General features: G+C 41.2%; 1 protein-coding gene across 1 annotated transcript in view; it reads left to right on the top strand.

The window, feature by feature from the left end:
* The window catches only part of Col28a1 (collagen type XXVIII alpha 1 chain), a 183,133-nt gene that overhangs the window by 113,639 nt on the left and 53,985 nt on the right, over positions 1-15,509 (top strand). The window contains exons 26-27 of the mRNA XM_021165439.2: positions 5,129-5,197; positions 8,028-8,096. Coding sequence (XP_021021098.1) covers positions 5,129-5,197; positions 8,028-8,096 — 138 coding nt within the window. The remainder of the gene's footprint in view (positions 1-5,128; positions 5,198-8,027; positions 8,097-15,509) is intronic.

Here is a 15,509-nt window from a genome sequence, read left to right as displayed (position 1 = left end):
TTGAAAAAATGGCTGACCTGCTATAGGAAAAAGACTTTAAGGTCATACAGCTATGGTCTCTGCATTGATTAGCAGCTGAGAAAAAGTCTCTGGAGACAGTGACCCTATTAGATCTGGTTTTATCAGATGTAAAATGAGAAATGGGCACTGAGAGTCACACTGGCTTTGAATTTCACCAAGCTATGTAGGTTTGGGCATGTCCTCTGTCCTCTGAAGCCTCAGTTTCCTTATCTACCAAATGTAGTAAGCTGGCGTTATTAAGATTATGAGTAAAATTACTTGCTGAATAATAAACTCCATAAATGTTCATTATTATTCATCATAATAATTTTATTATCAATTCCAGCAAAGATTTACTGATGTGAGGAAAAGGTGCATGTAGGAGCAGCTGGTGACCCATTCTTCCTTTCTTATGTGGAAAAACGAAAGTTTTAGTGTGCGCCCATCACCATCATAGGAACTTGCTTGATTTTAGAGGAGTCAAAAGGAAACCACTCTGAAAGTTTATGGTAGCTAAAACCTTCCCTGGATCCTTCATCCACAGGAGCAAGGTCTGTAGTCAGACTTAAACTTGGCCATCTAGAGAAAATGATAGCGATGTCTCCCATCTAGAGTCCCTTTTGTGGGCAATGAGACGGGAAGGTCATCCAAACAGTGCTTGTCTTGAGGGAGAGGAGGCAGATAACTGCAGAGCTTGCTTGGGCAAGGGGTGGGGTGGGGTTAGCAAGTTGGTGGAGTGGTTACCATAAGAAACTCCAGACTTTACTGTTCTGCCCATTGTCTCCTAGTACAAGGGCTCCCTCTGCAGGCTCTAACACTATCCAGTGTAACATGGCTACCTAAATCCATTATTAGAGAATGCTACTCTACCTACTGACAATAAGCCTACATACTAAAAAAATGTGACAGGCAAACACACTTGTTCTTAGGTGCCAATTCTGTGGTGTGGCAGAAGCCATGCTGTTGAGTGGTGACATGAGAGTCATACACACTCCTCTTTCTTCCATGCCCCAGCTATCATGGTTTAACAGGGACTCATGGCTCAAGGGACAAGAGACATGACACATGTATAATATATATTCTTCATCCATGGGGTGAGATGCCATCTCTCTCTATCTCTCTCTATATAGTAGTTGAGAAGACACTTTTAACCCAACACAGGGAAAATACCATGAGCCAAATAGTGCCATGTTGATTTTACTTTCTTCAAAGAGTGAGATTTTTAAAAACCCATGCCTTTGTTTATATCCCTTTTTTAAACATTATGATATTTAGTACGTACCAAGAATGTATGAAACATTTGCAAATTCTACCTGTAATACTTGTTATCTACCCATGTACCCCTCTCCTTTAGGCATTTGAAATTATCACTTGAATTAATTTTTTTCCTACAACACTGCGACAATACTGACTCATGGTCACTGGTGAGATTTTTATTGGTTGTTGTTCATGAATTTAAGAAAATGTTATTGAGACCATTTGTTGTGAACATTATTAAGCATAAAAGAAATCCTCCTGCCCCAGGCTTTCACACTCTCATTATACTTCATTAATTATCAGTGTGCAGTCCATCTTGTTTCATCTGTATTCCCTCCTTCACTCTCCACTGACTTTTTCTGAAACAATTCCCAGACATCATCCACATAAAGATTTGATATTTATCTCTCAAATGAAAGAATTTCTTTTCAGAACATAACTGCAGAACCACTATAAAACCTAAACATATCAGCAACTTCTTACGATGGCAAATATCTCGTGTTGAAATCTTCCAGTTTGCCTCATGAATTTTTAATAGTTGTTTTGCTCAAATAAGTTAGGTCTGAGTGATGCCCACACATTGCATTAGATTGAGGTATCTCCCTCGTCTCTTGAAATCTATTTAGTTCCCCTTCATTGCACTCTTGTATTCTTCATGAGTATACTGTTTGTACTTGAGGCTTTTGCGGATGCTATTCTCTCCTCGTGGAGGGGCTTCACTGTGTTTCTCTTTCTGTTTTATAAACTGACAGATCTAGCTACCCATTCAGAGCTAGGTCCAGTTTTTCTAAGTTACATTGCTCACAGGTCAGGTGGTGTGTTCCACAGAGGAACATGGGTACATCTTGTGTAATCTGTCTCCTAAATCCTGGGAAGAGAGATGTGATCAGCAGCCCAGGAAAGGCAGCTAGCCTATCTGTTTGACAATATATTTAGTTATGCTGGATAAAACCTATTTAGCTATGTTTACTGGTACTCTCTTTTGCTGAAAGGCATTAACCCTGGCAGATACGAGCCCTGTCTCTCTTAAGAAGTGGAAGAGAGGTAGATAGTCATGTGTAGCAGGAGGCCCTCACATAGCACAGACACTTTGTTTATAGGTGCAGAGGTTCTCAAGAAAGGAGAGATCATAGAATTGTGTCTGGCACAGGGTATTCTTGTTCTCAGCTTGAAGTTCTTTATGTGAGATAGATCCTTAACACTGGGAAGAGCTTGAAGTCGCTCAGTGCTGACAGTCAGTAGGAGGGAGGTGTTCGAGAGGCAATTAGAGTCTGGAGCTTCAAAGGCATACAAGTACTAGATGGAGCTATGTTGTGTGGACTTCTTCTGAGGAAACTTGAACAAATGTCTACTCATCCCAGGTGGAGCATAAGAGAGAAATAAAAAAATGACTCCACTCAAGTGCAGTTTGGACACCAGTGGGTTTAATAGGATGAAATTTACAGGAGCGTGAATGAAGAGTCATCTGCAGGAACTTGGGCAGCTTGGGCTTGGGCTGTACTGAGAAAAAAAAATACCTCTCTCTTACCAGCCATGTCTATAAATCCTTGGGTAAGATGAGGAGAATTGAGCCAGTAAAAAAGTGAGCTGTAAAGTTATCCAGATTATTTTAATTATATTAACATTTTATAAAGACAAAGATCTTGAGACATACAAGTTCAAAGCCTGATTCTGAATCTTCTTTTAAAACGAAAACTTTAAGCAATTAAATTATATATATTAAATTATATATATATATATATATATATATATATATATATACTCCTGTGGCCTTATGGATCACTCTCTCACTTCATTGATATATATATTGCTTTGTCTACATGTATGCTTGTGCACCATATGTTTGCCTGGTGCCTCCGAAAGGCCAGAAGAGGGTGTGAGATGCCTTGGAACAGAAGTTACAGACAGGAGTGAGCTGCTCCACGGATACTGGCAACTAAACCTGGGTCCTCTGGAAAGCCAACTAGTGTCTTAACTGCTGAACCATCTTTCTGGCCCCTCCATTTGGCATTTGGGTATCCAGTGATTGATTGATTGATTGATTGATTGATTTGTTTGTTTTTCGAGACAGGGTTTCTCTTTATAGCCCTGGCTGTCCTGGAACTCACTCTGTAGACCAGGCTGGCCTTGAACTCAGAAATCCCCCTGCCTCTGCTTCCCAAGTGCTGGGATTAAAGGCATGTAAAGCCACCACTGCCTGGCTCCAGTGATATTTTACCAGTTTACCAAGTAGTACAGCTGTCTTCACAGAACAATTTTCGAACATTTCCTTACCTCTATAGGATCCTCCATGCTTATTTATAATCAATTCATCTCTGTAATCCTAGCCTCTGGCAACTACTCATCTATTTATCTTTCTATAGATTTATTTTCTTCTGGGCATTCCATCAGTGGAATCCTACACTATGCTAGTGTCTGTCAAGAAGAGCAATGTTTTTGAAGTGCATCCATATTATAGACATGAACCTGCAGTTTGTTTCTGGCAGGATTTTGTCTATTCCTCCTCCAGACCATGGACATTGGGCTCTTTCTGGTTTTGAGCTATTATGAATACTTCTGGGATTGACTTTTTTTTTTAAGATTTATTTATTTATTATATGTAAGTACACTGTAGCTGTCTTCAGACACTCCAGAAGAGGGCGCCAGGTCTCGTTGCGGATGGTTGTGAGCCACCATGTGGTTGCTGGGATTTGAACTCTGGACCTTTGGAGGAGCAGTTGGGTGCTCTTACCCACTGAGCCATCTCACCAGCCCCTTATGAATACTTCTGCTGAGGAGACTCATGAGTGGGACTTTGGGTGTTACATGATCTTATTTTCATCACATGTATGCTTGGCAATGACATCAGGTCAGGTGGTAAACACATGTTGGGTGTTAGGAGAAACTGTTGAGCTGTTTGCCCAAGAGGCTGTCCTAGCTCCTCAGGGTTACTACTTTTTCAGTGTGCTAAACCCAACCTCTTCTTAGAGGCTGTGCAGCCTTGGAAAGCTTTAGTTGTTTCCTCTTTAATTAAAGCAGGTGTGTAGTTAACTGACATTTACTGAGTGTGCACCCCGTGGGAGGCCTTATGGATCACTCTCTCACTTCATTCTCTATCTCTGTGAAGTGTAGATGTTAATTTCCACCTATCTGGTGAGTTTACTGAAGTTCAGAAAAATCTGGTAAACAAGTCAGCATGGTAACTAGAAGACTGTTGTGGGTATTAAATGATGTCAACTCTCAACAACCCTAACATTAACTTGGCATAATCCTAACATATCCTAACATTACAATGAAGGGTAAGGAGGGTTTTATTCCTGTCTTTAACCCTGCCATCTCGGAAAGGTATAGCTCCAGGGCTCAACCTGCCTTCAAGTGTCACACCTTAGAGAAACAGAAAGTTCCCTGTGCTCATAATCACCCTGTGGTCCAAATACCAGAGTCAACCCCCAAGTCAAATAGCACAGTTTTAGTTACTGCAATAACAGGAGTAGCTCATTCAGGATGTGGACATAGCTCTTTCTGGCCACTTTTTATCGTTATATTTCCTTTCCTCCTCTGTTCAAAAACACAGTAATTACTTTTTCAAACTTTAGAGAAGCAAGCGCTGACAGAGCACACATGAATGCTGCCAGGAAGTTAATTAACTAGATTGATTTGAAATGGAACCTTTATCAGGAAAGAGTGCGTTACTGCCGAGAAGAAAGTAAAGAGAGCACATAATGTTGAAACGGTAAAATGACTGAGTGAAAAGGCTCAGTGAATATCTTAGTAAAATCCAAGGGATTTAAAAGTTTGTATCTATTCTTTGAAAATGTATATTCACATTGAAAAGTTATATACTGTAAGACTTTTGTCAGTTGGTAACTTGTCATTCATTATGTCTTTTCAGGGAGAACCAGGAGTCAGAGGCCCTCCAGGTCCCTCTGGGCCTCGGGGAATAGGAACCCAAGGACCAAAGGTGAGCCATCAGGTCTCTGATGTGAGTGAGCACCGGGTGCCAGTTGGGACATCCCTAACTGGAAAACTCTGAACAAGAAATTCTCCAAATCTAGAAACTTTTAATCACAGCATGACCACGTGTGACACGTCCATAGCTGATTCTTTGCAGGGAGCGACAGTCAAATCCGAGGGCATTTGGGTTTCTGTAAAAGGTGCATGTGAAATATAAATACATTCTGTGTTTGAACAGATGGGCTGTCTCCAGAGAAAGCCACTATATACAAACAAGTATTCCAAAATGTATAAATTTCAATTCTGAAATACTTGTCTTCCCAAGCATGTCTGAGATGGGAGAGCTACTTCATATGAAACCCACATTTGTTGTTGACTTAGTTTTTCCTGGATTATTGATGAAGTCTTTTTTCATGTCATGTGAGATGCTGTATCTTTAAAACATTTGCTTCCCTTGAGACATCTGAAAGTCAACTTCTCTCAGCATTGCCGCAAAGCCTTCTAAATATCTCCAGTGTCTTTTGGATGCTGTTCTATTTTGTTATCAAGCAGATCACAGCTGGACATGGTGGTATATAACTCCAGTCCCAGAACTTGGAAGGCAGAAATATTACAAATTCAAGGTTTACCTATGATGCATAATGGGTTTGAGTCCAGCCTGAACTTCATATAGATACCCAGCCTTGAAAAGAAACTCATCTCTGTCTGGTTGTTTTCAGTGGCCTTGTAACAGGTCCCTGGCTAATGAATGTTTTGTTTGTCTTTGGCCACTCAGTCACACTGTGCTGTAAAGGTCAAGCTTCATTGTCCCCATACAAGGTGACAGGGGTTTCTTTTGGTGCCCTTTGCCTTTATTTCTATGTAGATAATAAGATTTCACTTTCTTATCTTCTTTCTCTAGCTTGGGATTTATAAATTCTTGAATTCTTCTGAGCCAGGGTTTCTCACTGAGGGGATTTTTGTCCTCCCTCCAAAGGCCCAAGTGGGATGCTTCAAAAATCTCACAACTAGAGACATCTGGGCATCAAGAGGAGATGAAAGTGACATTTACTGAGTTCAGATGTGCTGTTAAACAACTTCCAGCTGACCAGGACAGCTCTATCTCCATCCGCATGTCAGTAGTGCCGAGTTAGAGATGCTGTTCTAATTATTTGTTCAGTTATTCAAGAAATATATTTTTTATTTGTTAAAATAAAACAAAGGAAGCTTAACTCATGTTTGTAGGAGGAAATGTGCCAATGAGACACACTACAAATTCAGATTTTTAAATAGGTCCAGATACATGGACCACTCTGTGAATTTGTTAGTGAGGAGGGAGGAAAGACTTCTAGAGCCAAGAGATTTACAGCCCCACCTGGAGTCTTGGTTTACTACTTTGTCTTCCTTGACTTCATCTGACTTCATCTGATTCTAAATATCACGGGTCACTGTATGTGGATGGAGATTCCTGTAAGATGACAGTAGTCACTATCAGTGGGAAGTTACATCCATTTTTCTTTTCCACTCTCATCTTTATTTTTAGTTTTAAAATACTTTTGTGATGAGAAAACATCCCTACAATTTGAGAAAGATACATCTTTCTCATAATGGCAAAAAAAAACCCCAACCCTGACTTATTTAATAACTTAATTCCCTATTATTTATTTATTTATTTATTTATTATGAATACACTGTTGCTGTATTCAGACACACCAGAAGTGGGCATCATATCCCATTACAGATGTTTGTGAACCAATATGTTGTTGCTGGGAATTGAACTCAAGACCTCTAGTAGAGCAACAGTCAGTCCTTTTAACCATCTCTCCAGCCCCCTTAATTCCCTATCATCAAAGCATGTTCTATTTGGGGATGTTTTAGGATCTCTTGGGATAGGCATAAGTTCACTACTTTATCATGGAACTTTTGAGAGCTTTAATACAGTCATGACAAAACTTCAGTCAGCTACAGATTGGAAGGTTACAACACTTGGTGATGTCCTAAGCCTTTGCTTTGTGTGGACACTGATGCTTGTAGGGTAACAGTTGCCTAATCTCATATTCTTCAGCACATACTCCCATCACTAAATGCCACATGGTGGCATGAATGTGCATGGAGGTCTCCACTGAGCAGAACATACAGTTTTCCAATCTGATTCCACCTCAGAAGTCTCTCCTCAGTAAGTGAAGACACACGGGGAGATGCTGAACTTGTTTCATGTTTTCTCTCATTAGGCAGGGAGGATCTGGGAGGAGTAGAGGGCTGCAGTATAACCAGGATATGTTGTATGAATTTGGGAATTCATACAAAACGGGAAAAATTCTAGCACTGACTTAATTCATATTCTTGTGCATTCAATACCACGTACCATTGTTCTCTAGCAACCTTTATATAAAAAAATGTAAATATGCTGACTTTTGTCACAGGCAAGCACGTTAGGAACTGACCATTCACCAGCTCCTCCACTGACTCTAACAGTATCCCAGTGAACTGGCAACCATATTAAAGGGGAGCAGCAAGTTCTAGCTTGAACAGAATCTGGCATTAGTGGTTTTTGGACTAAGCATGGGCAGGCTGGGATGGGAACACTTGTCAAGCAGCAGTACTTGGCCTCTCTTCCCATTTCTTTCAAGCTGCTCTTCTTTGCCTCTTTACCTATACTTAGGTTATATGTAAAAGTTTGTTTGTAAGCAACTCAAATGGCTTAAGAATATTTAGAACACGGCCATAAAGGAAATGGAAATGTGCTGTGGCAAGAGGATCCTAACGAGTTTAAGAAGGAAGCTAAGAGCAGTGATAGCTCTGTTTTTCCCCCTACACTGTACATACTTTGTTGTCAATTTCTCTTCCTCTTTTCACAGGGTGATACTGGGCAAAAGGGCCTGCCTGGCCCTCCTGGGCCCCCTGGCTATGGATCACAAGGAATTAAAGTAAGTGAATCTGATTGTACTGGAATCATCTCTCAAGTCAGTAGGGTGATGATGATGAGAACACGTGGCTTCACTACAAAATTTAAATTTAGTGAGAGTGTCACAGTTAAAACTGCATCTGGGATTTAAAGGAAAATTCCAGAAGTGTAGAAATGGTACAAGTAGAGGCTATTCATAAACACTGACCATTACATACATTGCTTAGCGAAGCATTGAGTGGTCCAGTTGTGTGATGATGGCTGGGTTGTGGGCTGAATGGAGACTTCGTGACTATCCATCAGTATGTTCTCTATCTTCCTTGTAGCTTTCTCACCCTATTCACATGAGCAGTCTCCTTATACCCCATACTTAAATTCTACATTTGAATGGTGGTAATGTTCTATGGAAGTTTTTGTAAGAATTCTTTTTAAAGTAATATGGGGCTGGAGAGATGGCTCAACAGTGAAGAGCGCTGGCAGTGTTTTCAGAGGACCTGGATTTGGTTTTCAGCATCCATATAGTGGCTTATAACTGTCTGTAACTCCAATTCCAAGTGATCCGACTGACCTCTGTGGGCACTACATGCATGTGGTCCACAGACATGCACAGAGATAGCACCCATATACATAAAATCAAAATGACTTAAAGCTGAGAAAAAGATAAGACATTGATATATATGAGACCTTGGTCTGATCACCAACATGAGGTCAGTTTACATGTGCCCATATCCTTCATTTCTAAGTCCAGTGTCAGTTTTCTTTCTTCTATTATCTGGGATTTACTTTTTTATTAAATCTTTTATTTATTTATTTACACTCCAGATTTTATCTCCGCCCCCCATCTACCCTCTGACTATTCCACATCCCATACTTCCTCCCCACCCTACCCCCGGTCTCCAAGAGGATGTTCCCGACAACCCCAACCCCCACCCCACCCGACCTCAAAACTCACTGGGAACTCTAGTGACTTGAAGGTTAGGTGCATCATCTCTGACTGAGCCCAAACCCGGTATTCCTCTGCTATGTGTTGGGGGGGCCTCATATTAGCTGGTGTATGCTGCCTGGTAGGTGGTCCAGTGTTTGAGAGATCTCAGGGGTCCAGATTTATTGAGACTGCTGGTTCTCCTCCTCAGCTTCTTTCAGCTTTTCTCTAATTCAGCAACAGGGGTCAGCTGCTACTGTCAATTGGCTGGGTGTAAATATCTGCATCTGACTCTTTCAGCTGCTTGTTGGGTCTTTTGGAGGGCAGTCGTGATAGGTCCCTTTTTGTGAGTGCTCCATAGCCTCAGTAATAGTGTCAGGCCTTGGGACCTCCTCTTGAGCTGGATCCCACTTTGGGCCTGTTGCTGGACCTTCTTTTCCTCAGGCTCCTCTCCATTTTCATCCCTGCAGTTCTTTCAGACAGAAACAATTATGGGTCAGAGTTTTAACTGTGGGATGGTGACCCTTGATGCCCTGACTTCCTGCAGGAGGTGGGCTCTCTAAGTTCCCTCTCCCTACTGTCGGACATTTCATCTAAGGTCCCTCCCTTTGAGGCTTGAGAGTCTTTTACCTCCCAGGTTTCTGGTGCATTCTGGAGGGTCCCCCAACCTCCTATCTCCCAAGGTTGCCTGTTTCCATTCTTTCTGCTGGCCCTCAGGGCTTCAGTCCTTTTCCCTCACCTAATACCATATCAGGTTCTCCTCTTCCCTCCAACTCCCCCATCCACTTTCCCTCCCAGGTTCCTCCCTTCCTTCCCACTTGTGATTGCTTTCTTCTCCCTCCCATGTGGAACTAAAGTGTCCTTACTTGGGCCCTTCAGCTTGTTGACCTTTTTGAGTTCTGTGCACTGTATCGTGGGTATTCTGTACTTTTTATTTCTCTAATATCTACTTATTAGTGACTACATACCATGCATGTCCTTTTGAGTCTGAGTTACCTCACTCAGGATATTTTCTAGTTCCATCCATTTCCCTGCGAAGGTCAGGATGTGCTCGTTAGCCCTGGCTGTCCTGGAACTCACTCTGTAGACCAGGCTCGTTCTTAATAGCTGAGTAGTATTCCATTGTGTAAATGAACCACATTTTCTGTATCCATTCTTCTGTTGTGGGACATCTGGGTTGTTTCCATCTTCTGGCTATTACAAACAAGGCCTTGATGAACATAGTGGAACACGTGCTCCTGCAGCACGGTGGGGTGTCTTTTGGGTAATATTCCCAAGCATAGTATTGCTGGGTCTTCAGTTACATCTATTTTCAATTTTCTGAGAAACCTCCAGATTGATTTCCAGAGTGGTTGTACCAGTTTGCAATCTCACCAGCAATGGATGAGTGTTGTTTTTCTACATCTTTGCCAACATGTGTTGTCACCTGAGGTTTTGATCTTAACTATTCTGATTGGTGTAAGGAGGAATCTCAGGGTTGTTTTGATTTGCATTTCTCTGATCATTAAGGATTTTGAACATTTCTTTAGGTGCTTCTCCACCATTTGAGATTCCTCTGTTGTGAATTCTACATTCAGTTCTAGACCCCATCTTTTGATTGGGTTGTTTGGTTGATTATCCTGGGTGGATTTAGTCTTTATTTCCTCTCCTCCTACGGCTGCTAAATTGTCCTTGAATCAGCTTCAGATTTGAATTATTTCATATACAAAACCACTTTGTAACATTTTTGGTGGGAGTTCTTAAATAGTGATATTTTGAATTCTTCCTTTCCAATTTGTGTCCTTTTGACTTCCTTTTGTTGTCTAATTGCTCTGGCTAGGACTTTGGGAACTACATTGAATAGGTAGGGAGAGAGTGGGGTTTATCTATCTTGTTGATTCTCTCAAAGAACCAGCTCCTGGCTTGGTTGATTCTTTGTATAGTTCTTCTTGTTTCTATTTGGTTGATTTCAGCCCTGAGTTTGATATTTCCTGCCTTCGACTCCTGTTGGGTCTATTTGCTTCCCTTTGTTCTAGAGCTTTCAGGTGTGCTGTTAAGCTGCTAGTGTATGCTCTCTCCAGTTTCTTTTTGTAGGGACACAGAGCTGCGAGTTTTCCTCTGAGCACTTCTTTCATTGTGTCCCATAAGTTTGGGTATGTTGTGGCTTCATTTTCATTAAATTCTAAAAAGTCATTAATTTCTTTATTTCTTCCTTGTCCAAGTTACCGTTGAGTAGAGTGTCGTTCAGCTTCCATGTGCATGTGGGCTTTCTATTATTATTGTTAGTGAAGACCAGCCTTGTCATTGATGATTTGATAGGATGCATGAGATTATTTCAATCTTCTTGTATCTGATGAGGCCTGTTTTGTGACCAATTATATGGTCACTTTGGGAGAAGCTGCTGTGAGGTGCTGAGAGGAAGGTATATTCTTTTGTTTTAGGACAAAATGTTCTATAGATATCTGTTAAATCCATTTGGTTCATAACTTCTGTTAGTTTCACTGTGTCTCTGTTTAGTTTCTATTTCCATGATCTGTGCATTGCTGAGAGTGTTTAAGTCTCCCACTATTATTGTATGAGGTGCAATGTGTGCTTTGAGCTTTAGCTAAGTTTTTTTTTTTTTCATGAATGTGAGTGCCTTTGCATTCGGAGCATAAATGTTCAGAATTGAGAGTTCATCTTGATAGATTTTTCCTTTGATGAGTATGAAGTGTCCCTCCATATCATTTTTGATAACTTTAGGATGAAAGTTGATTCCATTCGATATTAGAATGGCTACTCCAACTTGTTTCTTGGGACCATTTGCTTGGAAAATTGTTTTCCAGTCTTGCACTCCATGGTAGTGTCTGTCTTTGTCACTGAGGTGGGTTTCCTGAAGGCAGCAAAATACTGTGTCCTGTTTAACTATCCAATCTGTTAGTCTATGTCTTTTAATTAGGGAATTGAGTTCATTGATGTTAAGAAATGTTAAGGAAAAATGATTGTTGCTTCCTATTATTTTTGTTGTCAGAGGCAGAATTATGTTTATGTGGCTATCTTTGGTTTGTTAAAAGAAGATTATTTTCTTTCTATTTCTAGGGTATAATTTCCCTCCTTGTGTTGGAGTTTTCCATTTATTATCCTTTGTAGGGCTGGGTTTGTGGAAAGATGTTGTGTAAATTTGTTTTTGTAATGGAATACATTTGGTTTCTCCATCTATGGTAATTGAGAGTTTTGCTTGGTATAGTAGCCTGGGCTGGAATTTGTGTTTTCTTAGGGTCTGTTTGACATCTGTCCAGGATCTTCTGGCTTTCACAGTCCTTGGTGAGAAGTCTGGTGTAATTCTGATAGGTCTGCCTTTATATGTTTATATGTTTTTCCCTTACTGCTTTTAATATTCTGTCTTTGTTTAGTGAGTTTGGTGTTTTGATTATTATGTGATAGGAGGAATTTCTTTTCTGGTCCAATCTATTTGGAGTTCTGTAGGCTTCTTGTATGTTCATGGGCATCTCTTTCTTTAAATTAAGGAACTTTTCTACTATAATTTTGTTGAAGATATTTACTGGCCCTTTAAGTTGGGAATCTTCACTCTCTTCCATACCTACTATCCTTAGGTTTGATCTTTTAATTGTGTCTTGGATTTCCTGGATGTTTTGGGTTAGGAGCTTTTTGCATTTTGCATTTGTGTGTGTGTGTGTGTGTGTGTGTGTGTGTGTGTGTGTGTATGTTGTGTTTTCTATGGTATCTTCTGCACCTGAGGTCCTCTCTTCTACCTCTTGTATTCTGTTGATGATGCTTGCATCTATGACTCCTGGTTTCCTTCCTAGGTCTTTTTATCTCCAGGGTTGTCTTCCTTTGTGATTTCCTTGTTGCTTCTATTTCCATTTTTAGATCTTGGATGGTTTTTCTCATTTCATTTGCCTGTTTGATTGTGTTTTCCTGTAATTCTTTGAGGGATTTTTGTGTTTCCTCTTTAAGGGGTTCTACCTGTTTACCTGTGTTCTCCTGTATTTCTTTAAGGGAGTTGTTTATGTCCTTCTTAAAATCCTCTATCATTATCATGAGAAGTGATTTTAGATCTGAATTTTGCTTTTCTGTTGTGATGTTGTATCCAGGACTTGCTATGATGGGAGAATTGGATTCTGATGATGCCAAGTAACCTTGGTTTCTGTTGCTTATGTTCTTATGCTTGCCTCCCATCATCTGATTATCTATAGTGCTACCTGCCCTTGCTATATCTGACTGGAGCCTGTTTTTTCTGTAATCCTGGTTGTGTCAGAATTACTCAGTGTACAGCTGTCTCTGTGATTCTGGAATCCTGGGATCCTGAGATCCTGGGTGTGTCAGATCTCCTGAGAGTCAAGTTGCCTCTTAGACTCTGAGATCCTGGTGTGACCAAGCTCCTGTGATCCTGTGATCCTGGGTGTGTCAGAGCACCTGGGAGTGGAGCTTCTTCTGGGTGCTGTGGAACTTGTTGAGCCAGAGTTTGTTCCCAAGGTCTCCCAATTATTCTTAAGCTTGGTCTTTTCATTGTGTCCTGAATTTCCTGGGTGTTTTTAGTTAGGAGTATTTTACATTTTGACTTTTATTTGACAGTTGTGTCAATCTCTTCTATGGTATCTTCTATACCTAAGATTCCTTCTTCTGTTTCTTGAATTCTGTTGGTGATACTTACATCTGTAATTCCTGATCTCTTTCCTAGGTTTTCCATTTCCATGTTTGCCTCCATTTGTGTTTTCTTTATTGTTTCTACTTCTACTTTAAGGTCTTTGACTGCTTTATTCAATTCCTTCACCTGTTTGATTGTGTTTTCCTGTGTTTCTTTAAGGTATTTGTTTCCTCATTAAGAGCTTCTACCTGTTTACTTGTGTTTTCCTCTATTTCTTTCAGTGAGTTATTTATATCCTCCTTAAAGGACTACTATCTTCATGAGATAGGATTTTAGGTCAGCTTCCTGATTTTCAGATGTTTTCGTACATTCAGGGCTTGCTGTGATGGGAGAACTGGGTTCTGATGATGTCCACTTCTGTTGCTTATGGTCTTGTGCTTGCTTCTCATCATCTGGTTACCCAGGGGTTTGTTTGCTGGTCTGGTTGACTCTGTCTGGAGTCTGCCTCTTTTGTTCCTTGCTTGCCTCAGGTCTCCGGATAGGCCTGCAGTCCTGGCTATAGCAGACCACCTGTGGGGCCTTCCAACTGGGAGCTCTTCAGAGGGGCAGAGAAGCTGCTGATCTGTTGCCCTGCCTGCAGTAGATCTCCTGGGAGACCTTCAGACTGTTGGGTCTTCAGAGGAGCAGTCAAACTGTTGTCTTGTGTGAAGATGTTCTCCAGGGAGGCCTACAGACTATGGTTTCTGTTTCTCTGTGTGCAGCAGCACTCCCAGGAGACTTTCAGTGTGTTGGATCAGTTGTCCCAACACAGAGTACCCCCCAGAGGTCTTCAGAGTATGGTGTCTGTTGCTCAGTTGCCCTGTGTGCAGCAGATCTCTTGGGATGTTTCAGGCTGTGGTGTCAGTTGCCTAACTGCTCTCAGTGCAGCAGATCTTCTGGGATGGCTCAGGATGTGGTGTCTTCAGGCAAGCAGACCAGCTAGTAGTATGCCCCAGCAGAGAGGACCAGGCAGAAGGTGCCATGACTATTTCTAACATTTTTATTTGTTCATGGAGAGAATGCACCTCTCTTCCACCAGCTTCAGCTCTTCATTTAGACTTGGGCAGGACTGATCCGGCCGAGCTAGTACACTTCCCATGTACTGTGATTGGGCTGGCTTTCAGGCCTGGCAAGTTTATTATCAGTGTTGATATGTTACTGCAGGGGCATGCTGTGAAATTTGGTGAGTGTTGCCTGGCAGAAGCCCCAGTATCTGTAGATATGAGCAATAGTAATTATTATAATACTCACACTGTCCCTAGACTAATTGAACACCCTCTCAGACATCTAGGGCCTGTAAATGAAGGGGAATTCACTCAACAGGGATGGATACTCAACCAACTTGAGCAATGGAATAAAAAACTTTGCCTTTGCCTTTTCTACTGTAAGACCCCCTTTCAGGGACCCCCACTTTAGTCTTGGAAGAGAGAGAGAACCCAAAGAAACAGGAGAATCCTTTCTTGTTGTAAACACATGAGGTAGTTTAATGATGGAGCTCCAGGTCAAAATGTATCTCACGCAGGAGACAGTGGATTCGACCCCGAGGCTTGAAAACTAGGGGTTTTTATGGGGTAAGGGACTTAGGGGTGTGGAATTCAGCATAGCAACATACTATTGGCTTATTCAAACATCAGCAGAAAAATTACATGTACGCGCAGGGTGTCAGAGTTCTGTGAGTTGTTGACTCAGTTCAGATAGCCCTGTTATGTCCTCACATTCCTCTTTCTTTAAGGTTAAGCTGTTCCCAGGAATGTTTTAACTATGGGGCATACCCAGGTTTGTTTTTCTTTTTTCTCAGCCCCAGGCAGCCTCTAGGCTCACAAACAACCAGCAATTTCTGAGTACTTTATATGACTTACAGGTCTTGAAATTTCATCTTTCTTTCACTACTTCCTGAATATTGCATA

The sequence above is a fragment of the Mus caroli genome, chromosome 6 (genome assembly GCF_900094665.2).
Source record: "Mus caroli chromosome 6, CAROLI_EIJ_v1.1, whole genome shotgun sequence".
Taxonomy (NCBI): Eukaryota; Metazoa; Chordata; class Mammalia; order Rodentia; family Muridae; genus Mus; species Mus caroli.
Note: the sequence above shows the minus strand (reverse complement) of the source record. Positions and strands in the feature narration are given on the sequence as shown.